The 26,451-nt window shown below is 43.2% G+C and overlaps 3 protein-coding genes across 5 annotated transcripts in view; 2 read left to right on the top strand and 1 right to left on the bottom strand.

The window, feature by feature from the left end:
* The first annotated feature begins 135 nt into the window (after positions 1-135).
* Positions 136-17,423, top strand: jakmip1 (janus kinase and microtubule interacting protein 1). The gene is made up of 21 exons (XM_081699546.1): positions 136-396; positions 3,821-4,113; positions 5,059-5,553; positions 6,186-6,365; positions 6,499-6,612; positions 6,826-6,972; positions 7,080-7,229; positions 7,835-7,894; positions 9,368-9,487; positions 9,787-9,912; positions 11,042-11,125; positions 12,028-12,090; positions 12,172-12,270; positions 13,332-13,427; positions 13,762-13,815; positions 13,925-13,990; positions 15,926-15,994; positions 16,087-16,164; positions 16,306-16,509; positions 16,747-16,812; positions 17,176-17,423. Exons 2-21 carry the CDS (start codon positions 3,970-3,972, stop codon positions 17,224-17,226), a joined length of 2,466 nt encoding a protein of 821 aa, XP_081555672.1. The 5' UTR covers positions 136-396; positions 3,821-3,969; the 3' UTR covers positions 17,227-17,423.
* Positions 7,912-9,487, top strand: LOC145651775 (uncharacterized). The gene is made up of 2 exons (XM_081699549.1): positions 7,912-9,050; positions 9,368-9,487. The coding sequence occupies exons 1-2, from the start codon at positions 8,942-8,944 to the stop codon at positions 9,397-9,399; spliced, it is 141 nt and encodes a 46-aa protein (XP_081555675.1). The 5' UTR covers positions 7,912-8,941; the 3' UTR covers positions 9,400-9,487.
* Positions 17,424-20,282: 2,859 nt separating the features above from the next.
* The window catches only part of slc43a3b (solute carrier family 43 member 3b), a 38,588-nt gene continuing 32,419 nt past the window's right edge, over positions 20,283-26,451 (bottom strand). For all 3 annotated transcript variants that reach the window (XM_081699540.1, XM_081699541.1, XM_081699542.1), the window contains 3 exons: positions 23,780-23,838; positions 22,625-22,851; positions 20,283-22,459 (listed from right to left, as the gene is read on the bottom strand). In XM_081699540.1, the coding sequence (XP_081555666.1) occupies positions 21,320-22,459; positions 22,625-22,851; positions 23,780-23,838 (1,426 nt within the window). In that variant the 3' untranslated portion in view covers positions 20,283-21,319. The remainder of the gene's footprint in view (positions 22,460-22,624; positions 22,852-23,779; positions 23,839-26,451) is intronic.

Below are 26,451 nucleotides of genomic sequence, written 5' to 3'. Positions count from 1 at the left end.
GACAGGCTTGAAGTGCCGGTGACAGGTCTCCGTTCATCCCAGAGAATGCTGGAAAGGTTCCCGTGTTGGGTGACGTCTTTGAGGGTAGGCGGGGAAGGGTTCGCGTGCCCAGTGAGCAAAGTGCTCCAGTGTGTATTATTCCTTCTGCATATGTGTTCGGGAATCCATGCAATTCCATTCGGCAGTAATGCCATCGCCGCTGCCGTAAGAACATCGCTAACATAGCACTCGAACCTCGACTCCCGTACACCCAACCGACTACCTTATGCCGCTACCGCATGTGGTGGTGTGCCTTGAACACCGGGCAAGCTGGATGTTGTGACGGTATCTCACGTATCACAGTGGCACCCAGGAACACATCGGCCTGAGTGGACAGCGCACAACGAGTCGTTCAAGGTAACTCATTTACAATAACGACATTCATCAACAATCTGATTTTCTCCGTTTGTAAGTTCCATTTGTTCTGTCTGCGTGCGCCGCCGCCCCATGCTCGTGAGCTGCAGGATAGATTGCGTTTATTTAAAGAGCATTATTTTAAAGCTAGGATTGTATATCCTCAGTATGCGTAGTGTGATGCACGTATGAGAACATGTATTTTCGCTGAAATTTTAATCAGACAACCGGGTGTGCTTTGTCACCCGGATAGCACAGTTTATTTATCCTGCTGGTTCTGGCTAATGCCAGTCAACCTCACACCCGTCTTAATAGAATTTTGTTCGATAAAACCACTGCATCTTTTCGCCTGGGGCGTCAGCCGGTGTTTTAGCTCCCACCGAAGATTAATGCAACTGCCGAATTTCCAAGCTCAGCAACGAAGATCTCGCTCCAGTAAATCGAGACACGAAACATTCTTCTGTCTTTCCGTTGACAATTATCAGCTTTCAGGTTGCTCGTGACCGTGTTTATTTGATTTGATATTATGCAATGATCTTTCTGGTTCCCCTAAATTTCAGGAGAAGGATTGGCTAGAGATGTCAATGAGTTTCGGGTAGAGCCGCAGCCCGCTCTTCCCGAGGGTGTGGTTTTGGAGGCCCGGTGCAGAGTTCGGTTTAAACAGTGCCATTAGAAGCCGGTAGAGTCTTAAATGACTCTATAGAAATAGAGGCATTACTTTCTAATCTACGTGCTTTTTGCATTCTATCATTCTATCGTAATTTTTTCTCCATCCTTCAGTCCCTGCCTCTTAGTCAAGCAGATGCACCCACTCGGCTCTCTCCATCCAAGTCTCCCATTCAGTTGGACACAATTGCATAGCAGATTTCGATTTGTCTCTAATGCTATAAATACCCAGTTAGACTGTACTTTAATTATTTGCTGCTCATTTGCTAGATCAAAGTTGGCACATAGGCCTATATTTTCAGACTTAGGTTCTGGGACCAGGGATTTTCCTCTTTGCCCTCATACACCTAAGACTACATTCATATAGACAGGAGATGCTGGCCTATCTCTCACATGTAGTGGATCTTGTGTAATAGTCACTCTTGAAGCATTTTTATTTCATGCTGATCCTCAAGTTGTGTGTGTGTGTGTGTGTGTGTGTGTATACACATGTTTGTATTAAACAAGCCCTCACACTGACTGGAGAGTCTGTGCATTTTGTGTATATGTGTTTTAGATATGGATATATTTAGATATATGTTTTTCATTTTTTCAGATTTGTGTGTTTGTGTGTAAGGAATGTGATGGGCAATGTGTTTGGACATGTTGGTTCAGCTCTCGTGGACTTGTTTTGAGTGACTGTGTGCGTGTGTGTGTGTGTGTCTGTATGTAATGTTCCTTATTAAATGGCAATGTGTTTTGAAGCCTCTGTGTCACATGATCAGGAGGCTTGTGAATTACTCTTATATCCCTCCTGACCACCATATAGGCCTCAGATATTTAGCAAGAGTTGCATTGTCCTAACTTCTTTACAATACTTAATGGTTGCACTGGTGTCTTAAGAGCACAATCTCATGCATGTGTGTATGTGTGTGTGGTCACCAGCATTCACCAGGAAGGGGGAGGGAGTTCACTTATTTGTGCATTCGTTAATTGGTGCCTATTCGTGACTTCATTATAGATAAAGCTTTGTGACAGGGGTTATGCTAAAAAATGCTATACAAATAAAGAAGTAAGCTGAGTTTGCCTGTGTCTAACAGATAGCAGTCCCTGAAATGAATACTTTATTGCTCCATTTTACAACAACCCATCATTAAAGATAATGTGGCTGTATGGATTGTATTACCTTTTATGCTATCAGAGAGTTCTTATGTTTCAAAGGTCGAGAAGAGTGCTGGGTTCTGTAGTGTCCATTGGCAGCTTTCTCTAACACACACCTACACTCACATTCTCATCCTACATATACACACACCCCATGACTACCTGCCTGATGAGTTTTATCTGTCTTGTATGTGAAACATACAAAGGACTGAACAGCTGCATGCTTTGAATGCTATCACTAAGTGTGTCTTTATGTTGGAAAGGAGGCAGAAAAAAAGTTGTGTAATTCTCTGGCAGTTCCAGTAAAATAGTATTTAAATTTCACCATATGTTAACCAGTGTCTTGTTATTAAATAACATTCACTTACTTTCTTCCTGTTTTTTCTTCCTCAAAAACTGAAGTGCAAGCGCTATGCTTAAGCTTCTTTTCTGTTTTCACACACATTCTTTCACACTTAAAGTACAAGTCAAGGTGACTGGTAGACAGTAGAGTCACTGTGCAATCCTCTTTATTCTGGTAAGCGCCTTCATATTTCTCCCTCCTGGTTTGAAAATCCTCCTATTCCCCTCTGTTAATGGAGTGTTTGTGTGCATACACATGATTGTGTGTGTGTGTGTGTGTGTGTGTACATGCATGTAGAAGTTTCTGTGTGTATTTGTGTCTTCTGTGTGTATTGTGCCAATAAACTGATTGCTTCAACATCTTGCAACCAAATGTGTGTGTGTGTTCTTAGAGAGGCCCAGAGAGAGAGAGTTTGAAATGTATATCTGTGTGTGTGTGTGTGTGTGTGTGTGTGTGTGTGTGTGTGTGTGTGTTTATGCAATCTTAAGCAGTACACACTGTCATAGCATGGTGTCAAGGCACATTATGATTTTGGTATGCCATGTCTTTTTCTGGAGAAGTCTTTGTGTTTTGTTTATGTCTGTGAGTGGAGAGACCTTTCCGTATGATCCAGTAATTAAATCTTAGGAATATACTAAAAAGCTGTGGATATAAATGTCATAAATCTTGCAAAATAAAGCTCTGTATATGGCCGTTTCTTTGAAACCAGCAACCTGATGTGAACCAAATTCACTAAACACTCCCAGCTTCTCCTAATAGTTCTTCTATTACTGCAAGAGCCACTTAGGCTTCAAAGGCATTTGTGTTAATTTCCTCAAAGTCTGTTTGCAGTTTAAGTAGTTTAAATTATAAGATACTGATATTAAGCCCTGATTACTGGATGCAATATGTAGAATACATAAAAGAGCACTGCCTTTATTTGTCTCAAATACTGTAAAGAAAGTATGCCACCACGGTACTAAATGGTAACATTTTATTTGTAGTATAGATTAGTCTCCACTAGATGGAGGCACTAGCCATAGATTTTAGTGTCTTCATTGCAGTAGCCCTTAAAGAAGCCACTAGGCTCGCACTCTCTCTCTCTATCTGTGTGTGTGTGTGTGTGTGTGTGTGTGTGTGTGTGTGTGTGTGTGTGTGTGTGTGTGTGTGTGTGTGTGTGCATTGTTTAATGCAAACATGCAGTCTTTATTTGTGTAGTTCAGAGCTGTGTTGCCGTTGCAGATTATGCTCAAGAAGAAGTGAATTATGAGATGTTAAATTGTCTGCATTTGATTTCAGATTGCTGGCACAACTCCTGCAGTTGAGGATGACGAAGAGGAGGATGACGATAGTACTGTGGTCTATCCCCAAAGCAGGCTATAGTTTAGTGTGAGTGGAGTGTCTGTGAACCCAATTAGAGGCTCTCCTACAGTAAAGTAGTGAAGAGGATGTCTGCAACCACACCTGCCTCAGCCCCACCTCCTAAAAAAAGCAGGGGGAAACTGGAGGCGGAGTCTCTGCAGGCAGCCAATGAGGAGCTGAAGACCAAACTAACTGACATCCAAAATGAGCTGCAGCAAGAAAGAGCCAAGGTAGTCTCAACATATTCATTCATGACCCCTCCCCCTCCTTTTACCTAAAGTCTAAAGTATCAAAAGGCATCCCTATAATTTTACTTAATTCAGTATCTTGCTCTTTATAAAATGTATTTGCCTGTAGTTATAAGTATGTATTAATCTTAGGACATTGTGAGCACTGACAGCTTCTTAGTAAAAGCTTCTGTGGGGGTGAGCATGCTCACTTCAAAATGATGCAGTGGCCGTCCATGTAGCGCAAAAAACTGGTGACTCTTGCTAGGAGGGCACTCAGCTAGGCTGTTGACCTAGCAGTAGGAGTAAACACGAGCAAAGAACTCTCGAACAAAAAATAATTGGCTGTGTGACTTAGTCAGCTAGCAGGTGTCCATAGGTCAGTGCATTATAAGGGGGGATTTAGTCAGGTGATATTCTAACCTTTTGCTAATGTGTGATAGTGATAAACATGCATGCTATTGGACAGGTAATTGACACACCCCTTTACACATACTGTAAGCCTCCCAGCCTGTAATGATTACAATAGCATACAGAACTGAGATTCATGGGAATCTGAGCCTATAATTCAGATTTATTTCACGTATGAGATTACGTTTTTTCACCCTGTGGAAGTAGGGTGTAGAGATCTTTGTGTAATGATGTTGTCTTTGATCTTTGTTTAGTAATGATATGAACAGATTGAATGATGTAGTAGTAGAAATGGGAGAAATTCGTTGCTAATGCTAACGAAAAAGGAAGAAACCTGGAAACAGCAGGGCTGATTGAGTATGCACAATGCTAACTCAACCCACCAAGCTGCATTGACATCTTTGGGTGAAGTAACATTACTCTGTTAGCAACCCCTCCTCTCACTGATAAAGAATGCCAACTCACATTACTTTGGTAACTTTGCTGACGCCAATTTCTCCTCTCCCATGTGCCCATGGCCCCATCCGGCTTCGTCAGGTGTGTAAGCTGCGTGAGCGCGTTCAGGAGCTGCGGGCACAGCGGGACTCGGAGCAGCACCGCCATGCGGTGGTGCTGACAGAGGTGCGCGTGAAGCTACGTGAGGAGAAGCAGCGGGAGGTGGCGGCAGCTCGCGAGGCATTGGCGCGGCAACACGAGGCGGAGCTGGCCCGGGCCGGGCGCCTGCGTGATGCCGAGCTGGCTCGTCTGCACGGCCTGGTGCACGCGCTCCGTGACGGGGCTGCCAGCGAGGGCCGCGCCGCCCTGCGGGAGGAGGCACGTGAGGAGGCACGGCGCAGCCACGAGGCCGAGCGGCTAAAGATGGCGCAGGAGCTGCAGGAGGCCAAGGTGGCACGGAGACAGGCGGAAGAGGCGTTGGCCAACGCCGTGCAGGCGGACAAGGCCAAAGCGGCCGATCTGCGCACGGCCCACCAGGCGCACCAAGAGGAGATCCAGAGGATCAAACGGGAGAGCGAGAGGGACATCCGCAGACTGGTGAGCCATGGAGGGATGGATGGAGGGACTTTTGTTAAAGTCTGTATCTCAAGCACAGTTTTCAGAACACGAACCCACACACAAATTAGATTTTTTTTTTTTTTTGATGGAGCCAAGCATTTAGCGGTACAGATATTGGTATATCTTTCACAATAATGACGTGAATATGCACATATCATCTGATGTTCCATAAGACCCAGTAGGCTGGCATAATGCATCTATAGAGAATGGTGCTTTTTCTGTCAGCCCTGCATCAGCCAGCAGGGGGCAGTAAGAGCTCCACTACAGTTTGCCAGCAGGCTCATGAGAATGCTCTCCAATTGAAAAATTCTTTGAAAATGTTATTTATATTAATGGATATTATTTCTGTTTCCGTGGGCATACTTTAGCCCTTTTTGGGAATTAAATAATTCAGTGGTAAAAGGAAGACTAAGAAGAGGTACATTTCCTGGTTCTCACAAGGAACAATTGCTTTTATACAAAGAAGGAGCCAAAACATTGCCTTTTGGTTATGGATGTAATAGGGTAGGTAAATTAGGTATCGGCATAGCATTATTTCACTACAACAATACATAAGTCAATAGAAAAATAAAATCTTTGTGTGTATGTGTGTGTGTGTGTGTGTGTATTAGATGGAGGAGTTGCGGGGCAGGGACCGGGTGGTAGCAGCACTGGAGAAGGAGCTGGGGGTGCAAGCGGGGCAGACACAGCGACTGTTACTGCAGAGAGAGGAGTCGGAGCGTCACCATGGTAGCCCCAAGAGAGAGGTGGCCCCACCCTTCACAGACAATGGGGACTCCATCATCACCCAGGTCACGTGTTTTCTAACCCTTAAACAAGCACAAATATGCACATTTTGATCCTGTTTTTGTTTGATACTGTTTTGCTATCTGCTTGAGCATACTGTGGTCTGTGTGTGGGGGTGTGTGTGGTGTGGGTGTGTAGGAAGTAGATGAGAGGGACACTCGCAGGTTCCAGCTTAAGATTGCCGAGCTGCAGGCTGTCATTAGGAAACTAGAGGACAGGAACACCCTACTGTCAGATGAGAGGACTGAACTGGTATACCTGTGCTCATTCCACCTGTACCCACACCCCAGGCATCCTATATTTGCACCCAGCACATGATCTGGTTCACACTATAGCTCTCATATGTGTTTGACCTGTCTCTCTCTCTCTCTGTCTCTCTCTCTGTCTCTCTCTCTCTCTTGCTCTCTCTCTTGCTCTCACTCTCACTCACACTGTATCTGTCTCTTTTCTATCACATTTTCTCAGCTAAAACGTGTGCGTGAGACAGATGGACAAATGAAGCCACTCTTGGAGAAGAACAGACGGATGTATAAAAAGAATGAGGAGCTTCTGCAGACCCTGCAGCGCATGGAGGACAAGCTGAAGTCCCTGAGCCGTGAGAACGCTGAACTGGTGGGTGATGCATGTGTGCCTGCATGCACACACACACACACACACACACCCTACAAACACACACACACATATACATTTCAAACTCTCTCTCTCTGGGCCTCTCTAAGAAGGAGAAGACAAACTCTGAATCCCAGCATGCAGTGCTGAAGAGGCCTAGCTCTCTGACAGACCTAAGCCATGCCCATGAGCAGCAGGAGGTGGAGTTTCTGCGCCTGCAGGTCAAGGAACAGCACTCCATCATTGAGGAGCTTACTCAGGTCCATTACCATGACTACACACACCTCTAAAACCAGTTGTATTTTAGAAATTATACATTCCAAATGATGTATAGATGGTGCTGTTCATCTTTCAAAAGCCAGATTTTGAAAGATTCATGCAGACCCAAAAACCACTCAAAAGCCACAGAGCTTGCCACAGGTTGTGTGTGCGCGTGTGTGTGCGCGTGTGTGTGCGCGTGTGTGTGCGCGTGTGTGCGCGTGTGTGTGCGCGTGTGTGTGCGCGTGTGTGTGCGCGTGTGTGTGTGCGCGCGAGTGTGCGCGTGTGCGTGTCTGTGTGTGTGTGTGTGCGTGCGTATATCTTAATTGGTCTCACACTGTGATTTTTTTTTCTGTTGAGTAATCAGCACTCCATTTGTTAATTAGGATGTGTTTACCTCATTCATGCAAGGTCTCATTAGAGATTTGACACCTCCACCCTCCTTTCCCCCACTTTACACCATCATCATCATCATCATCATCCTTAGATCCATTCTTAGGAAGAATGTAGCTGGGACTATTTGCTTCATTGCTGAGTGCTTTTAGTCTAGAGAGTGAAGTATGCTGGAAACACTGTTGCTTGATAACATGTCTCTCACCATTCATAGGAGCGTGATAAAATGGTGATAAACAAAAAGACCAAGAGGAGGAATATCAGAATGCCAAAGGTGAGTGTGTGTGGCTGTTTAGAAGCAGGATGCAGACGCTCACACTCTCTCCTACATGTATCCTGCATGGCCGCATCCGAGGCTTGCTTCGCACTGTGGGCTGGGAACATGCCCATGGGCATTTGTACACTCAGCCACCTCCTGTTTCATCACTTAGCAACTGTCTGCTCATGTGTGTGTGTGTGTGTGTGTGTGTGTGTGTGTGAGAGAGGTTCTGGAACAGTGTGCGATACGCTTGCGTTCTCGAAATGCGTGACAAACAGGACCAGAATGTACTGCTGGAGTTCCGAGCGCACGTGTGTGTGTGTGTGTGTGTGTGTGTGTGTGTGTGTGTGTGTGTGTGTGTGTGTGTGTGTGTGTGTGTGTGTGTGTGTGCGCGTGTGTGCAAGTGTCTGCGTGTATATGTGCATGTGTGTGAGTGAGTAGAAAGGAGAGCGCCCAAACTTTCTCTCTCTCACTCTCTCTGGCTTTCATTATTTCTTCGATATTTATCTATTAAGTCTCTTGTGAGATTCTTATTTTTTCATTTGATGTTAATGAAAAGGCATAATGGTTCCATAAAAATAATAAATAATAATAAAAACAAACATTCAAAAAATAGATCAGTTTTTTATAATACAGACCAAAATATCCAGATTTTGATCTAAGATTAAGCAGCAAAAAATTTAACTTGGGTATGGCTGATCATTTGTAGTCTCTCAAGTGGGAAGCTGCATGTATGTATGTGTGTGTGTGTGTGTGTGTGTGTGTGTGTGTGAGAGAGAGAGGGTGTGTATGTGTTCATGCGTGCATGGCTAGGTAACATTGGGAGGGGTTGTTTATCCTTGCCTGTTGCTAAGGAGGAGTCAAACTCAAAGACAGCAACATCAGACATCAGCAAAACTGTCCACATACACATGCCAGAGCTGGAGGTGACAGCTACAAGCATGTCATAGATCTTGACTTGATGAAGCTTGGGTTTAACCTTTTTTGGATTATTGAAAGTACGACTTCTAAACATGACACTGGACTGAGTGCCCACCACCCACAACCACACCTATACTCAGTATGACTGAGTATTTCCTGCTGGTCCTCTACTTCTCCTCCTTCCTCTGTCTATGTGCGCTGGTGTGCCTGTATTTCTCAGGCTGTCAGGAAATGACCTACAAGCACGATGGTAAGACAGCAGGGTGCGAACCTCCAGAACAGAGGCCTGCCCCTCCATTTGTTTCTCTGCATGTTGTAATGTTGGGACTGTTTAGGCGCTATCCCAGTTTGGTGTTGAACACATCAGTGAATGTGATTGCATGACGTCTAGGTTGATCCGCGAACAGTTTAGACATTCTGTTAACAACTGACAGGGTTTCTAAAGAGCAGCTTCAACCAACTGTTTGTCTCTTTCCTTTGCTCTCCCTCACTCCCTCTATCCATCCATCTATCTATCCATCTATCTATCTGTGTATTTATCTATACATCTATCTATCGCTTTCTCAGAGGCATGTTGTGGAGACATATTTTGGATTTGATGAAGAGTCCATTGATTCTGAAACATCCTCTCTGACCTCATACAACACAGACCAAACCCCAGCCACACCGGAGGAGGAGCTTGAGGAAGTAAGCTTTAAAAACATAGCCCAGTATACAGAGTTGCACAAATCCCTAGACATGTAAACTGCCTTCTGTTCTGCTTCTAAAAGAATTTTTAAAGCTTTAAAAACTAGAAACAAAATCAGTTACTTTCATTCCTTGCATGCTTCATAAATACTGCCCCTAACTTATTAGTCGTAGTTTGAAATACATACTTGCAGTGGCAGCGTATGTGTGTGTGTGTGTGCTTTATACTCCTGTTCCAAGACTTCCCTAAAACCCATGTTCCATGATGTAATTATGTGGTGTGGACTGTAATTGGTTAGGCCTTCTCTCGGGAGGAGGCAGAGCTCCGTTTTCGTCAGCTGACACGCGAGTACCAGGCGCTACAGCGGGCATACGCTCTCCTGCAGGAGGCCGCTGGCCCGCTGGACCCCGAGAGACATTGCAGGGTAGGGACGCCCATGCCCTGCTCTCTCCATCACGCCCTGCCTCGCCCCACCTCGCCCCGCCTCACATCGTCTCACCCCACCTCGCACTAGCCTTCCTGTCCGAGCCTTCCCTGCACTACACACTGCAGCATGCTGCCTGTTGTTTCAGTGCATTTTCCTAATTCGATCATTAACAGTGTTAATTCATCTCACCAAAATAAAACTCTCCAATCAGAGAAACAGAGGACAGCTGGCCAGTTTAGGACAGAGGACAGTTTAGCCTTTGCAAGGAGAGGCAAGGCAAAGCACGTTTATTTACATATTTCATAAACAAAGGTTATATAAAGTGTTTTATAACCATTATGAGCTTGTATAGCATAAAACAATAACAAATGGAACATATAATTTTTTTATTTTTTTTAAATAGAAAATGTCCTTTCTGGTGCCCCTTGTTTTGTTTGTTTATATATATATATATATATATATATATATATATATATATATATATATATATATATATATATATATATATATATATATATATATATATATATATATATATATATATATGTATATGTGTCAATCGCTGCCTGACAGGGCATGGGCATGATGGAACAGAAGGAGAAATTTGGATGTGTGTTAAGGACTTGTTCTCATCTGCAAGCATTTCCAGGGCTGGATATGTCAAGAAGCGTATCATGTTGCACCACTGTTGGAACAGTTGGAACCACGTTGAAGTGGCGTCCTCAGAGCTCCCCTTTAAGCTTCCTGAAGTACTCGAATTAAATTGGGTAGGCACAGCTTGCTGTAGAGCTCAGCCTGGATCAAATCCGGCTGCTCACTCGGTACCAGAATTCACTCAGCAGGCTGGGCTTAAGCCTGTGTCTAATAATGCTGGTGACGTGAACTAGCATGTTGACAAGGATAGTCTGTTTTGACTTTCTCCCACTCAGCTACTGCATACGTATGCTGTGGAATCCTGAACAATACTTATTTCTGCACAGCCCAGCAGTGGTCTTCAGCCAGCAGAGTAGATAATGCACCTATTTGAGGTGGTTTCCTATGACAGTCAAACTGACCTGAATGAAGCTGTCTGTCTTTGGTCTGCCGTAGGCTGACTCTCTGATTGGCTGTGTGCTCTGTCTGTCAGACGCGGGAGCAGATGCAGGCGGAGCTGAGTGCATGTCAGGCACGGATCGCTGACTTGGAGAGGAGCCTGGCAGAGAAGGGGCAGGTAATGGGGAAAGGGGGCGGGGAGAACAGGCCCCTGGCTCTGCTCTCATTGGCTTTGCTGCTTGCCTGTCCGATTACCCTGCTTGTGTGCTGGCATTGTGCAGAGATCTGCCAGATAATCATGTGATGTCACATGTTCACCTGCCCAGCCCAAAACACAAACTCCCACCGAGAGTAAAAAAATGCTCAGAGGGAAAGTAGCATTTACTAATTGTAATGGTAATTTGAGTCAGTGGCTACAGGTGCAGTTTATTCTGCAATTGGATTTATAATGCATGGTTATACCATATTATAAACACATTTAAGTAGGCAAAATTCTTATGCAAAAAGGCTGAATCCAGCTGAGCTCAGCTGACACTGTAAACATTTATATTGTACCATGTTTATCTCATTGTATTTTAAATCAGCCCTGTTCTGTTTGTGTTGCTTTGAGTTTAGTTGGTCAGCTGTGTAATGCATGTTTCCAGTTGGTCCACTTCAAGTATGCATGACTGCTTTGATAATTTTTTAGGCATGGCTCTTATAATCTCAGTGCCCTTTGGTGTAATTCTGATTGGTTAACTGATGTTCTCTTTTACTTCTTTTGTTAAACATGGTGATGGACTTTTCTGCATGCATCCTAATAAAACTGGATTGCTCTCCTACCTTTTAGCTTTGTGTGTGTATGTGGGGGGGGGCATGCTTGTGTGTGTTTGTTTAGTTTGTACATACACTATATGGGTAGTTCCATTCTGAGTTCATGTATGTGAGAAGGAAGGGCTTTCTTTGTAGTTCCGTTTGCATATACAAGTGGGCATGTGTGATGTGTGTAGATAATCATAGTGGTTGATGTGTGTGTGTGTGTGTGTGTGTGTGTGTGTGTGTGTGTGTGTGTGTGTGTGTGTGTGTGTCTGTGAGATGCAGGACTCAAAGTGGGTGGAGGAAAAGCAGACTCTCATCAGGGTGAATCAGGAACTGAGAGAAAAGGTACTAACTATCTTGACATAAGAACATGCATATACACAAATTTATAAATGTGACAAAAACGTGTATGTGTGTGTGTGATAGATAGAGGTTCTGGAACAGTGTGAGATACGTTTGCGTTCTGAGGTGCGTGACAAACAGGACCAGAACGAACTGCTGGAGTTCCGCATTCTAGAACTGGAAGTAAGAGACTTGTTCCCACGGCAACAACCGGGGTTGGCCAACCCCAACTGCTGTCTGCATAAGATAAACACATAGGTGTCTACATACCCACTCATACACAGGAGGCATTCACACACACTTTTCCTCTTTCTTTCACATGCATGCATATGCACATGAAAAAGCACTGCATCTTTTTTGTTAAAAGTGTCATCAGTGTCATTTTAAATGATTATTTAAAAGATGTACATTTTTAAAGTGATGTTTTAATCAGTTGAATATGAGTTGGAATAAAATTTATTTGAATGAAGCTCCTCACCATTTTTGACTCCACATCCCGCATGTTGTTTTTGTATTTTGTGTGTACAGGGGTATATGAGTGTATGGACATGTGTTTGTGTGCACGTATGTGTGTATTTTAAGTAAAAGACATATCTTTACACATCAGCATCCTGAGCACTTAGTGCATAGGTCATGCACTATATTTCTCACCTGTATTTTACTATGGTAAAACATGCTGCCATAGTAAGGATTGTATTTTGTGTCTTTGTATTTGTTTTCCCTATTGTGCGCATGTCTAATGCACATGTATGTGATCTGTGAAATATGCCCATTTCATGTCATTCGTAGAACTCACATTTCCTGGTATGTTCCTAAATCGCAATGTATTGCACGTTTTTGCTACATCCCAAGTTCAATGCAACAACGATGATTACCAAGGCAAAGGAACAAAAGCCAAAGAAAACCCCAGTGCAGCTATCCAGGAAAAGCTAACTACTTATCCACCTGAAATTAACATATTATTTTTTTTATTCCTTGATTTATCAGTTTGTTCATTTTTTATTTCCTGGTATATGTTTTAACTTAATACTTTAATAGTTAGTTTAATAGGTGACCATTATCAGACAACTCATTGCACTTGACTAATAGGTAATAATTAACTAATTATGCAGTGTGATATTCCTATAATGTGCTGCTGCTATAAACAGCAACACCATAATACTGCACAAGTAACTCAGACAGTAAGTAATCCTTAAAGGGGAGATGCAGGTAATGTCTAGAGCGGTTCTGTGTCTGACCAATAGGAGAGGGAGCGACGCTCTCCTGCCTTTAACTTGCACATCTCTGCCTTGGAGCATAGCAGTAGCCTACAGCTACACTGCCAACAGGAGGGGATCAAGGTACCAACACATACACACACACACACACATGTAAATAGCCATCAGGAGTGGGCAATTTATCTACACGTGGTATATGTTAGGTGTCAAGGTACAAATAGCTGATGAATATCTTTAATGTCATTAGTTACAGAAGTAAGTGGGTATGAATTCATTTGTTTAACCAACTTGTTCATCAGTAGGTATGTATAAATTCACAGATACTAGCTTACACTTGTTTGGTTTGTGTATATATAGGTTATAGCTAGGAATATAAGATATAAATTGCAAAAATATACACTTATCTGCACAGTTCAAAGCAGATGGTGCAGTGTTTTTATCATCTTCTGTGTTATAGGATGTCATTATTCCTGACCTCATGAAGAAGCTGGACATCTTAGGAGATAACGGGGTAAGACTGATTCTCAGTCAGCTGTTTGAGACAGCAGTGACTGCCTATACATCTCTCTCTCTCTCTCTCTCTCTCTCTCTCTCTCTCTCTCTCTCTCTCTCTCTCTCAGAACTTGCGGAATGAAGAACAAGTTACAGTAATCCAGGCAAGCACTGTGCTGTCTCGCTGTGAAAAGGTATCACCTCTGACACTCTGGCGCCCTCTATCTGTGTCTCAACAATATAGCTCCATGGCATGTGCGGATTTCATTGGCTACATTTGATCAACTTCTTGCCAAAACATCAAAGGAGACATAGTAAATCCGGTAAATCCCAGTGCAATATATGGTACCAGGATGCATCAGACAAGAAATTGTGAAACATAGCCATTGTGGCATATTTCTCTTGTATGGTGAGCATGCAGTTTTACAGGCAGTTTGGATTTGCTGCTCAGTGTGACATCATATTTAACAAACATAAACACTCTCACCCTTTGGTACTTGCAGAGCCTGCTGCCCATACTGCTCATTAGCATACAAATGAGAGTATTACATCCAGTGAGAGTACTGCTCATTAGCATATGAGTGAAAGTACTGCACCCAATGAGAGTACTGCTCATTAGCATATGAGTGAAAGTACTGCAACCAGTGAGAGTACTGCTCATTAGCATATGAGTGAAAGTACTGCACCAAGTGAGAGTATTGCTTAATACAATACAAAATCAATGCCAAGAAAGAATTTCATAGTAGAGCACGGTGAAGAAAACCAGAAGTTGGTTTGGGTTTTCTTGATCATGTAACAGGTATCTTTGTAAAGAGCATAAGGATAACTGAGTTTAATTGGGGATAAAAGGAATAAAATATGTCTCCTTTAAACACCTATAGGCTACCTGCACCATTATACATATGATTGTATGCAAAGCTAAGATCATATTTAAATCCAAGAGCACAAATGGCTCATGAAGGCAGTGGATTCACTTTTCCCCACATGCACTACATGCTAATGGTGGAATTTGTAAAATATTGAGCATTTGTTTTTTAAAAAAGAGCCTGAAACTGGTTCTCTTTTCAGGGCCTGATCTACAAGAATTGTCCACCCTGTCGCACAGTCTGAGCTTGACAATTTCAATCAATCATTTATATATGTAATTGACTAGACTAAGTTATGGCAGAAAAAAATGTAAATATTTCAGAAAGTAATCAAGAAATTATTTTCAGAAAATATCAAGTAAGACTTGATGAAAACTCCCACAAACCTCTATATTCTACTGTATTTTAGATTATAGATAAAATACAAAAGAGGTCCTTCCTAAAAACTAACACTGGGGAAACATTCTTACATACTGAAGGGTTTCTATACTTTGCAGCATTACTATATGATCATGTAAATGGTACAGTTATTAAAAATGACTCAGGACTTTTAAAATCAACTTTATTTATTATACAAATGTCAAAGGTTTATTTTACAGAAATAAATCTGCTAAGGACTGTAGCTGGTCTGATACACATTAGATGGAATGATCCCACATCATTCTGGGAAAGTTTAAGTTTCTCTTAAACAAAGCTTCTCTGCAGTCAAGAGAAGCAAAGCCTCTTTGATTGCACCAGTAGTTGCGACGGTCCAGCTATCATGTAGTCCCAAGATGTGATTTCTCACACTCATAATGACCTTAATCACATCTTGGGACTACATGGTGGCTGCACCGTCACCATTACTAGTAATTTCTTGCATTGGAAAAAGTAATTGTAACCCCCATTTTGTAGGCTACTCTCAAAGCCAATGATGGAGACTGATCATGATCATTATTTAGTGTCTTTTTGGATACACCTTACTCTTCATAATGCATATGTAGTAAACCAACCTCATTTGTTGATTTAATCGAATGAGAAGTATACAGAAATATACAGTATTATTAAATATTTGTGGGTGGATTAACTAAAATAAGTGCTTAATTAGGGATATTTCCATTAGCAGTACTAAATAAAATGTAATGTAGACCTGAAGCTTATTGCTTTTTAATTTTTTATTATAATACATGTAATGATAGTGTGTCGCTGATTTTTGTTGTTATTGTTATTATCTTTACATGGATATGTATGCATGTATATTTCTAACTGTCGGTCTATCTGCAGTGGCTGAAACAGATAGACAACGCTGAAGCAGCACTTACGCAAAAGATGATTGATCTTGAGAATGAAAAGGTAAGACATTTGCTTTTCAAAAGTAGTGCAAGGTTTAAAAAGGGACATCTCAATAAGATTTTATTTTGTGTGTATTTGTATGCAATCAACAGGAGCTATTTAGTAAGCAGAAGGGCTTCCTGGAGGAGGAGCTAGACTACAGGAAGCAGGCACTAGATCAAGCCCACCTGGTATGATCTGTTGCAGAAAACACAAAATTACAAACAGTTTTTCCAAATGACATATAGCATATTGATAAAGAAAGAAGATATACTGTATACTGTCTCAGAGTAGTCTCAGTGTTGTCTTGGCATTATGTTATTGTCCTCCAGAGGGTGCAAGAGCTGGAGGCCACACTTTATGCTGTCCTGCAGCAGGACCCAGACAGCCGATTGGGTGAGAGTTTGAGTGACAGGCAGCGGGCGGAGCTAGCTGAGTCTATGGAGGTGGTGAGGAGGCAGATCCTTAGGCAGAGTCGTCATGCTGACACACTGATCTTACAGCAACGCATGGAGCTCCTCCATTCTGCACAACAGGTCAGTGTGTGCGTGGCTCTCTCTCTCTCTCTCTCTCTCTGTATGTGCATCTGTACTAAAATGACTGGACATTTTTGCACTAAGTGGTTAGTATTACAGACTTCTAAATATATTATTTATAGTAATTTTGTAGACTTACACTAAATTTAAGGGTTATGTGGTGGTAAATTGCTGACATAGAATCAATCATGTTTTTAGTGATTGACTTAAAAAGTTGCCTTTGTTCATATCTTACAGAGGATCAGAGAGCTGGAGGATAAGATCGATATGCAGAGACGACAAATCAAAGAGATCGAAGAAAAGGTGTGTATGACTCTGTATCCTTTTCCAGAGTACACAATAAGATGGTGCTCTGAGCAGACATTCAAATTGAAAACCTAGAAGTTACTTAGGCCTTTAAATACTCTCTTATTGAAATAGATAAGTTACTGCATATATTGATAGTGGCTTTTGCAAATACCTAGTCTCATGATATTAATTATAAAAATAATTAGGACTAATTCAAATAATAAACTACACCGGTGTGCATGTGTGCTCAGTTTCAGTGGGTGTGTATGGGAGTTCTTGATGTCAGTTTGTGAAGTGTGTTGCTGTAAAATCTTTTCTCTTTTCTCTTTCTCTCCTCTCTCTTGGTTAACATTCCTTTGTGTTTGTTATGATTTATAGTTTTTGTTTCTTTTCCTGTTTTTCTCCCTAGCTTTTATTCTCTGGCCTTAAACAAACACACACCCACCCCCTCACCCCCCCCACCCCCACACACACATCTCTCTCAATATCTCTCTCATAAACACATGCACAAAAGTCTGTCTCTTTCTCTTGCTCATAAACACACACGCACATACACACGGGTGCAGTATTTGAATAGAAGTTACAGATTCCTCTTGTTACTCCCGAACTTTGGTCAGACAAACATTCCTCAGTTATTTTATTATCTTTTAAATATTTTTACGCATTTTCAATGAGAACTGTCAACATTATAGGTGCAGGTAAAGCTGTTTCACTCTCTTTTAACTAAATATATAAAGTGATATAATTTTAACCAAAATATTTGTTATAATGAGTATTTAAACACAACTCTACACTTGTCTAATAAATAATTTTACTTTCAATAAATAAAGTTGTATTTTTTTCATGTTACTTGTCATTTATTTCATAATGACCTTTTTTTTTTTTTTTTTATTATGTCTATAAAATTTGGCACTGTTTTTTGTGCATCCAACAACTCACATGCTCAGATTGTTGGACTCACTCATTACAAAGTTCTAACTGGGCCATAGTGTAACAAAGCAACCGCTGGGGGGGCAGAAGAAATTCATGAGTTTCCGATACCTTCTCAAGATGTGCAGTTTCTCCAGTCCTAACAGAAGTGTTATTTTTAACATATTCTCACCCCTTAATGACATTTAATAGTATATTAAGTGTCCAGTCCTTGCAAATAACATTTGACCAAAGGAACAGACAATTACTGAAAATGAACGAAGTGATACAAGTGAAACCAAGTTAAAGAAAGAGAATGAAACTGGTACAGTCAGGAAAGATGGATAAGAAGGAAGAGTTATGAAAGAATGCATCAGTGAAAATGAAGTAACAGAGCTACCATGGAAAGAGAGAGAGAAATAATAGTGGGAATGAGACCTTTGAATGCGCTCTTACTCATCAACAAACAGGACACCAAGAGTGCGTGCATGCGCGTGTGTGTGCGTCCGTGCGCGTGTGCATGTGTGTGTGTGTGTGTTTGTGTGTGTGTGTCTGTTTGCGTACGTGTGTACATATCTTGATTTAGAAATGCAATCTTAGCCTGAGCAAACATGGCTGACAGGAATAGAGTGATGGAAAAGAAGGAATTGGACTTAATCGTTATAATCCACATGATTAAAATCAGCCTAGATTGGCAACAGACAAAGGCAAAGAGAAAGGGAGAGAAATATTTAGGAGCCTATAACTGAACGCATGTACGTAGCCATCTAAAGCCAGCAGCTTGTCCATATAAACACTGGAATGCCAAAACAGGACTTGAGTGAATTTGAGTGAAAGTTACTGAAAGCATGCAAACTTTGAAAGCTGCTATAGACTTCACATGAACCCAAAACACACACACAGGCATGCACACGTATACTGCGGGTGCCGTCTGGCATGAGTATTCTTAGCTATGAACAGAAGCTTGGAAGGAGGGGGAGAAGAGGGTGTAGACCCCCACGCTGCTGACACTGTCTCTTAATCACCAGCCCTTCGCCTGCCCCCCAAAACCAATATGAGGCGCAGACATTCATCTGATTCATACATCATTTACCATTCTATCTAAAACCACCAAAAAATCAATTTTTTCCCCCACTAGAAGTTCTTTATTTATTTGACCTCTATTCTCCCAAAGTATTTAGAACCAGTTTCTAAGGATGCAACAAACACACACACACACACACACACAGCAGCACCAACTTTGTGCATGTTAGAAGATCACACCTCCTTTTCAATACATATGAAACTTGCCAGCTGACCCTGATTGGCTGGTGTGTCCCTTAACAGTTAAAACTATTGGTCTATTGCATTCTGAGGACCAGCTGAAGGACAGCTCTCTGCCCAGTGCCTGTGCTTGCTTCATTGGTGAACATAACACACATTAAATACCAATCCAAAACTTACTGGACCATATATAGCAGTGCTGTGTTCAAGCGTTCTACCCTGCACACCTCACTGCTTCAGTTTGTGCCTGAGCCGTGGACACTAGTTACCTATTCCGTCCGTTTCATCTTATACCCCAAAATACTTCTCCTCTGAATCTTAACTCAATCACCACCCTTGTGTATTTCTGCAGTTCTTCTGCTCAGATGCCCAGATCATACGGTGAGGTTCACACTGGAGTCTTAGTGACCCTTCTGGTGCTATTCGCACGCCTCCTTCCTGCCTAAAGCCAATCTTGTCCGGTAATGATCTCGCACTTTGCAAGACTCCTCCCTCTCTCTCTATCTCTCTTTCACACACACATACACACACACACACACACACAAACAAACACGCTAACACGCATTGGTTCATTTTCTTTCTAATAAGCCGGCATGAATGAGGACGAACGTCACCATCACACTAACTCAGCAGAGCAGGCAAACACAGCCATCTGTGGCTGTAAGAAAAGAGAGAGCCAAAGAGAGGGTGAAGATGGGGGGGGGGTGGGGGGTGGAGTGACAGTGGAAGAGCGTTGATGGAACTGCCTCCAAATTCTTCACAGCCATATTGCTAACGGAATAAAAAAAAAGTCTTATGAAAGAATCGCGAAACAAAAGTGAGGCAGGAACGTAGGAGGGAGGCATGCTGCAGAGGAGCAAGTGAAGTACGTTTATGTCAGGAGGAAACACTTATGGCTGTTATTTATAACACTTGCGTGCATATGTACGTGTTAGGTTGTTGGGGGGCCGGGCTTCATTAAGCTGTGTGAGAAGCACTTCACTTTCGTTGACTGACTCACTGGTTTTTTGGTTCACTGGTTTTTTGGCTCTTCTGCCAAGCACGGCACTCTTGCCAGACCTATGTTAAGCCAACATGCAAAGGCACCGACAAGCTTGGGCCAGTAAGGTTTTAAAGAAGGCAATTTGAGTAGTTTAATAGGGAACTGGGGTTCAGACTAACCACTTGCTGATTCATGACCTGATCATTTTTCACCAAGAGAAGAATATAAAGGTCTTATATATTTTCATTAACTGATTTATTTATTTATTTATAAGGAAAGTGTTTATGAGTGGTCAAATATAAACATAATCAAGTAAGTCAATGGCACAGTGTTTAGTTTGTAACAAAGAATTTTTTATTAGTTTGGTTTATTTACAGTAGATTGAGGACAGAAAGCACAGTTGTTAGTTTGTTCAGTTTGACTCCAAAATTCAAACAGCTACATACAGATTGAATAGCCAGACCTGACACCCACACTGCCGACGCAGCTCACATAAGCTTTGCACAGGACAAACACTGCAACTCGAATCCAGGAATGGGTGCAGGCAGACAAACACCTGATCCATCTTTCTACTCTCGTGCTCTCATTTCTTGCTCTCGCGATCTCATTCCTCGCTCTCGCACTCGTTCCTCCCTCTCGCACTCTTCTCAGCCCTGCTTTGCAGACTCCTCACTCACAGGGTTCAGACAACGGAGAGGAAGGAGAGGAAATCTGCACCGCAGCCTGGCTTAAGTCTACCTCTATGACATTTCCAACATGTTTGTATGGTTTTTGATATCCTGTTTAACTTCATGCAAAATATTTTTGTGAGGCTGAGCGTATTTACAGTTGTGCGAGTCAGATGATGGCTATTTACATGTCTGGTGGTAGTTGCTTCATGATGATGCATTTCTGAAGAGGCGAAAGAGAGAGAGTTGCTTTTTCTCTCCTTTATTGATATGTCATCAACAATTACTTCCTTTCCATTTCTATCCCTGGTCCTGAATAGCTCTGTCTATTTATCTGTATCTCCCCATTTTTTGTCACACTGATTGCAAAAGTGAAGATTGCAGTAGGTGCAATCAAAGTCTTCTGGGTATAATCCTCACACAGCAATAGTCTTAACTATATCTTCCAAATTATACTGGGCACAGCCAAACATTTTCCTCAAGCGTGTGTATGGGTGAGTGCTTGGATCTGCATGCGTGTGTGTGTGTGTGTGTGTGTGTGTGTGTGTGTGTGTGTGTGTGCGTGTGCGTATTCCAGCTTTGTGTCTCCTGTGTCCAGCATTGCTGCTGTAGTGTGCCTGTCAGCATCAGGCCCTGTTAAAGGCCAAATGCAGAAAAGAAGGGTAAAAGACGAGAGAGCAACAGCTTAGCACAGCAGCACTCAGCCAAAGAGCATGTGAAGGAAGAGATACAGCATTGAGAGAGAGAGCAAGAGCAGAAATGAGGGAGAGGAGGAGGAGGAGGAGGATGAGGAAGGAAGGGCAAGCGAGTCGTCACCCGGCGGGCACTCTAACTCAAAGCAGCGGACTGAGGAGTCCTCATTGCCGTAGTTGGCCCAGTACTCTTCAGGCTCCACCTTTGGCAGGGCAGCCTCCTCCGCTGTTAGCTCATACTTGTGGGCGAGGTTGGATGATGAGGCAGCCACAGCAGCTGCTGCAGCGGCTGCTGCCGCTGCCGGGTGGCTGGACTTCACTGAAGAGAATGGGAATGCCTTCAGCGTGTCACTGCCCTTGTGGTAGACACCCTTGGTGGTAGCAGCTGGCTTGCTCTTGGAGAACCACCAGCGTGTCTTGGTGCTGAACGTGGTAGTGGTGGTGCCAGCCAGTGAGCCTGGGTCGGGAAGTGGACACAGGGCAAAGTCCAGCTCACGCAGGAAGCGCAGGTCCTGGCCCTTGCGTGGTGCTGGTGAGCTGCACACCAGCTCAGAGCTGGAGACACGTGCCTTGCGGAACCACTCCCACAGTGAGCGAGCCTCACAGCCACACGCCCATGGGTTGCCATTGAGACGCAGGAACTGCACGCCAGAGGCGTCACGCATGACCTGGCCCGACAGCTCCTGCAGGGCGTTGTTAAACAGGTAAAGGATAGTGAGGCGGCCCAGGTCACGGAATGCACGGCGGTGCACCTGACGGATGCGGTTGTCATGGAGCAGCAGCCGGTCAAGGTTGACCAGGCCACGGAAGGCATTCTCGGAGAGCATGCGGATGCGGTTACCATGCAGAAAGAGGTGTGTGAGGTTGACCAGGTCAGAGAAGAGGCCGTCAGGCAGGTGGCTCAATTCATTCTCCTGCAAGTAGAGGAATTGTAGGCTGTAGAGCTTGTGGAAGAGGTCGGCAGGCAGCTCGGACAGGCGGCACCGGTGCATGTGCAGGCTTTGCAGACGCTCCAGGCCACGGAAAGTGCCACCATCCAGCCGCCGCAGTGACGGGTTGTCACCCAGGTCCAGCTCTTCCAACACGCGCAGGTTACTGAATGCACCTGCCTCCACCCATGAGATGTTGTTTGAATACAGCCATAAGACCTGGAGAGAGATGCAAGCAGAGGCACACCATGAAGGGAGCAATATGATTGATCAATATGACTTATCAGTATGCTTTAGCTTCAGTATGAACAAAGGCAATAAGATTCCAGGGGATTCCACATCTGCACCATTATGTTGGTCTCAGGCCATAGATGCGCCACTTACCTGTGTCTCAAAGCCGAAGGAGTCGGCCCTGAGCTCAGTGATGCGGTTGTTCTGCAGGAAGACACGCTGGGAGTCGTACGGCACGCCAGCAGGAACGGACGTGAAGTTCTGAGACTGGCAGCTGACGGTCATGGGCGTGTGGTAACACACGCATAGCCTTGGGCAAGCCAGCCCTGGAGCGCAACGACATGCCAGCAGCCACACCACTAACCACAGAGACAGTCCACCTGGGGGAGGGTGTTGTAAAATAAAGTTTTTTTAAACTCCTGTACCAGCGCCAGTTGTTTTTTTGTTTTGTTTTTTTTGTTTTTGTTTTTTTTTTTCTTTGGGATGCTAAAAGTTCTCGGAACACGCAAATAGGACGCACAGAGGACGGTTTTTATGGCGAAACTATGATATGCGTCAACGTAAGCAGTACATAAAAAACACTAATCCTGCCTTATGTTATTCGAGACATTAAGACATTGACACCTGCTTCGGTTTCCCGCGCACTGAGCGGAGATAAAAGCCTCGTGTGCCAATCGCAGAGTCCCAGCAGGTCCTAAACGGAGTATGGACCGAACGATGTCTAAAGGTGCGTGAAACACGGAGGTCGGCTTAACTTCAGGTACGTGAAACAGGAGCAGCCTGTATTGGTTCAGCACATTAAATTTTAAGAGCAGATCTCTGGGTTCCGGTAACTCCACACAATAACGTGCCGCTTGAAGATACACGGGACGTGAATTAATTATACCGCATTCATTCATCCCCTCTGCGCAAGATTTTCCTATTACCCGACCCGCGACCTGGTCACATCGCACGGTTCAGCGGCCGCGTGACAAGTGACAGAAAGTGATGTGTTCTATAAATACACAACGTTTAAAAGAAAATGCTTGTTGCTCTGTTAAAGTATATGTTATTGCTTGTTTTTTGTTTTTTTTGTTTTTTTGCTTTACATAAATATGCTCCAAAATAAAATATGCCATTTCTGTTTTGTCTTCCCTAATAGCGTTAGCTGTGTGCGCTCCAGACAAACGGGTAAACTACTTGAAACTTGTTTTTGGATAAACTAACTCAAACAGTTATTGTACATGTCATTAGATAATCGCTTTTAAATAAGCGTTATTCCTAGCATCAACTTGCATAAAAACAACAAAGCAAAATATGGGTACTTACTCTTAAATTTGTGAGCGTTAGATGTTCGAGTTCTCCGCGCAGCCGAACGAGTTTCCATCCTGAACAAAAACCGAGAGCGAGTTAGCCTGAGCGCGAGGACGTGCCTGCTATCTCCGCTGACGGTCAGCTCTGGTGCACTAGCTCGAGTCGGTGCGACTGAAGGACACCGGGAGCTGTTGGATGGTTTATACTCCGTGCGCGGGTGCCCACAGTGGTGGGCAGCGTCGGAATCTCTAATGCGTAATGTGTGCGAGGGCGTGCTGGAGGGAGGAGGGAGAGAGAGAAGAGGTAACAGCAACAGTGTGTGTGTGTGTGTGTGTGTGCGCGTGTGTGTAGGGTGGGGGCAGAATACGAGAACTTGCTCGTGTTTTTGGGCATAAAGAACTGTCATGCTCCCCTGAGAGCAATTAGAATAAAAGAGAAGAAATATGGGTAGTCAAATTTTCAGTACGTAGGCTATAAGGAGGAAATTGCTCAAGCAAAAACATGGACAAGTAAACCAGCTTGTGGGATTTTAAAACACTCCTCAGGTTCTAGACCATCAGTGTAAAAATACATCTAAGATGTAATATCTAATATATCTAATCTAAAATCTAATGTCTTATCTAATATCTAATCTATGAAGTCGGTATATATTGATAAGCATTTTGCTTGCACAGCTGATGAAGGACCTCTGCGATTTTATCTACTTCTGTATAACTACTACAGTACATGGCAGTTATTCTCTGGAATCTTTCACTTTGAAATATTCAGAAAATAGACTCCAGTGTTAGAATCTGCTTTGATTTTTTCTTTATATGATCAAATTTTCATTTCAGATTGTTAATCTGAAGACAGACACAACTACTTAACATGGCTCAATAAAACATCTGAAATAATCTTTTATGTGTATATATGTGTTTTCTCTAAAAAGATAAGTGTGTCTGTTGGTGTGCGTGTGCGCGGGCACGCGTGTGCGTGCATGCGTGTGTGTGTGTGTCAGTATATGAATGTGGGTTGCCCTGAGTCAGTTCTGACCTGTTCTGTCCAAATAATGACTGAGGTCACAAAGTGTTCTGATAAGATGTACTCCATCTGCATGTATGTGTACAGACTAACACATAAACACTCACTAGAATAAAAAACAATCACTTAAGAAATACTTAAGCAATTACATCCACACACTTCATGTACTCAAGTCCTGGTTTCTGGTGATGTTGCCATTTTCATGAACAATGTGTGCATGTAATACTGCACATCATGTTGCAAACACATGCGCACACATACACATGCGCATAGATATGCACATACAGTTCTGAGCCCACTGGCCCACTCAATGATGAAAATTCAGGTCACTGCTGGGGACCATGGTGGAAGATACACAAACATACCCACATAACACACAGCACATACACACATTAGGTATACACACACATACATTCATAGAGTTGCAATGGCAGGTCATTTCCTTAACCCACACCTTGTTATGGAAGGATCGTTGTGAAATAGCATTCTGTTATATTGCGATGAAATACCACGCAAACATACAGCCCAGAATACACACATTAATACAATCATTTCAACCCACGAGCTAAGTCATCTCTGAGGAATCAGAGCACAACGGGGGACCACAGACTACAGTTGACACACACAGACATACATGCACACACACACACTTGCACACATACACATACTCACACACATGAGGTAGTGGGATCAGACAGATGACTGCACACCCCCTCACCACTCGGGACAGTGACACACTCATGAAAGATCAACAGGCGGCACACTATAGAGTGGGTAGCCTCTGTGTGTGTGCGTGTGTCTGTTTGAGATCCACACATGTCAATGTTCATACGAACACGTGTGCCCTTTAATTTTCCAACCCAGTGTGACCGACACAACTCAGAACATCTTGTGCCGATGTTGTAAGCATGCGTTTCAACACATGTATGTGTGTATGTGTGCTGTATACTATAGTAACTGATGGCCTAGGGTAAAATGTCTCCCGTACTTAACACATCACACACTTTATGTATCACTTTCACAGGTACACATACACAGTTTTTTCTGTGACTTGTACTCAGTAAACGTCTCCAGACTACAATGGAGCCACAACAAATTGGCAATGCCTGACACGCAATGGAGAATTCAACACCCAGTTGTTCTGCAGTCACTCTCCTCCATCAACCATCGCTCATCACTCCATTTTTTCACTTCGCTCTCTCCACTCTTCCATCTTTTGCCATCCGTTTCTTCCTATTTGTGGGCAGAGGTGGGGAGAAGCAGACTCATTCTTACCAGAACACAATGGGGAGTAGGGGAAAGGGAGACAAACAATCTGTTCCATACTATTATGTCCAAAGATTTAGTTTTTTATTACTAATTTGGATGTATTATGCAGTTTTGCAAGTTCACAACAGTTTCTTTGAAACAAAGTCTCTTCCTGCCTCTTCATCGGTCTCTCCTCATTTGCGCTTCCTTCGGATAACACCCTCACCCATCCCAGGCACTTCCTCCCCTCCTCCACCCTCCTGCATCATTGTGCTTTTCCTCCAGACTCGTTGTATTAGTGTGATTACTGTCATTCACTCCTCCAGGCTCATTGTGTTAGAATGATTACTGTCAGTCACTGCACCCCACTTCGCAAAAATAAGCGCTGGGCTTTCATCTCTCTTCTATTGCCTATTTTA

Source organism: Electrophorus electricus, chromosome 16, assembly GCF_041902795.1.
Source record: "Electrophorus electricus isolate QZ-2024a chromosome 16, ASM4190279v1, whole genome shotgun sequence".
In the NCBI taxonomy this organism is placed as follows: Eukaryota; Metazoa; Chordata; class Actinopteri; order Gymnotiformes; family Gymnotidae; genus Electrophorus; species Electrophorus electricus.
Note: the sequence above shows the minus strand (reverse complement) of the source record. Positions and strands in the feature narration are given on the sequence as shown.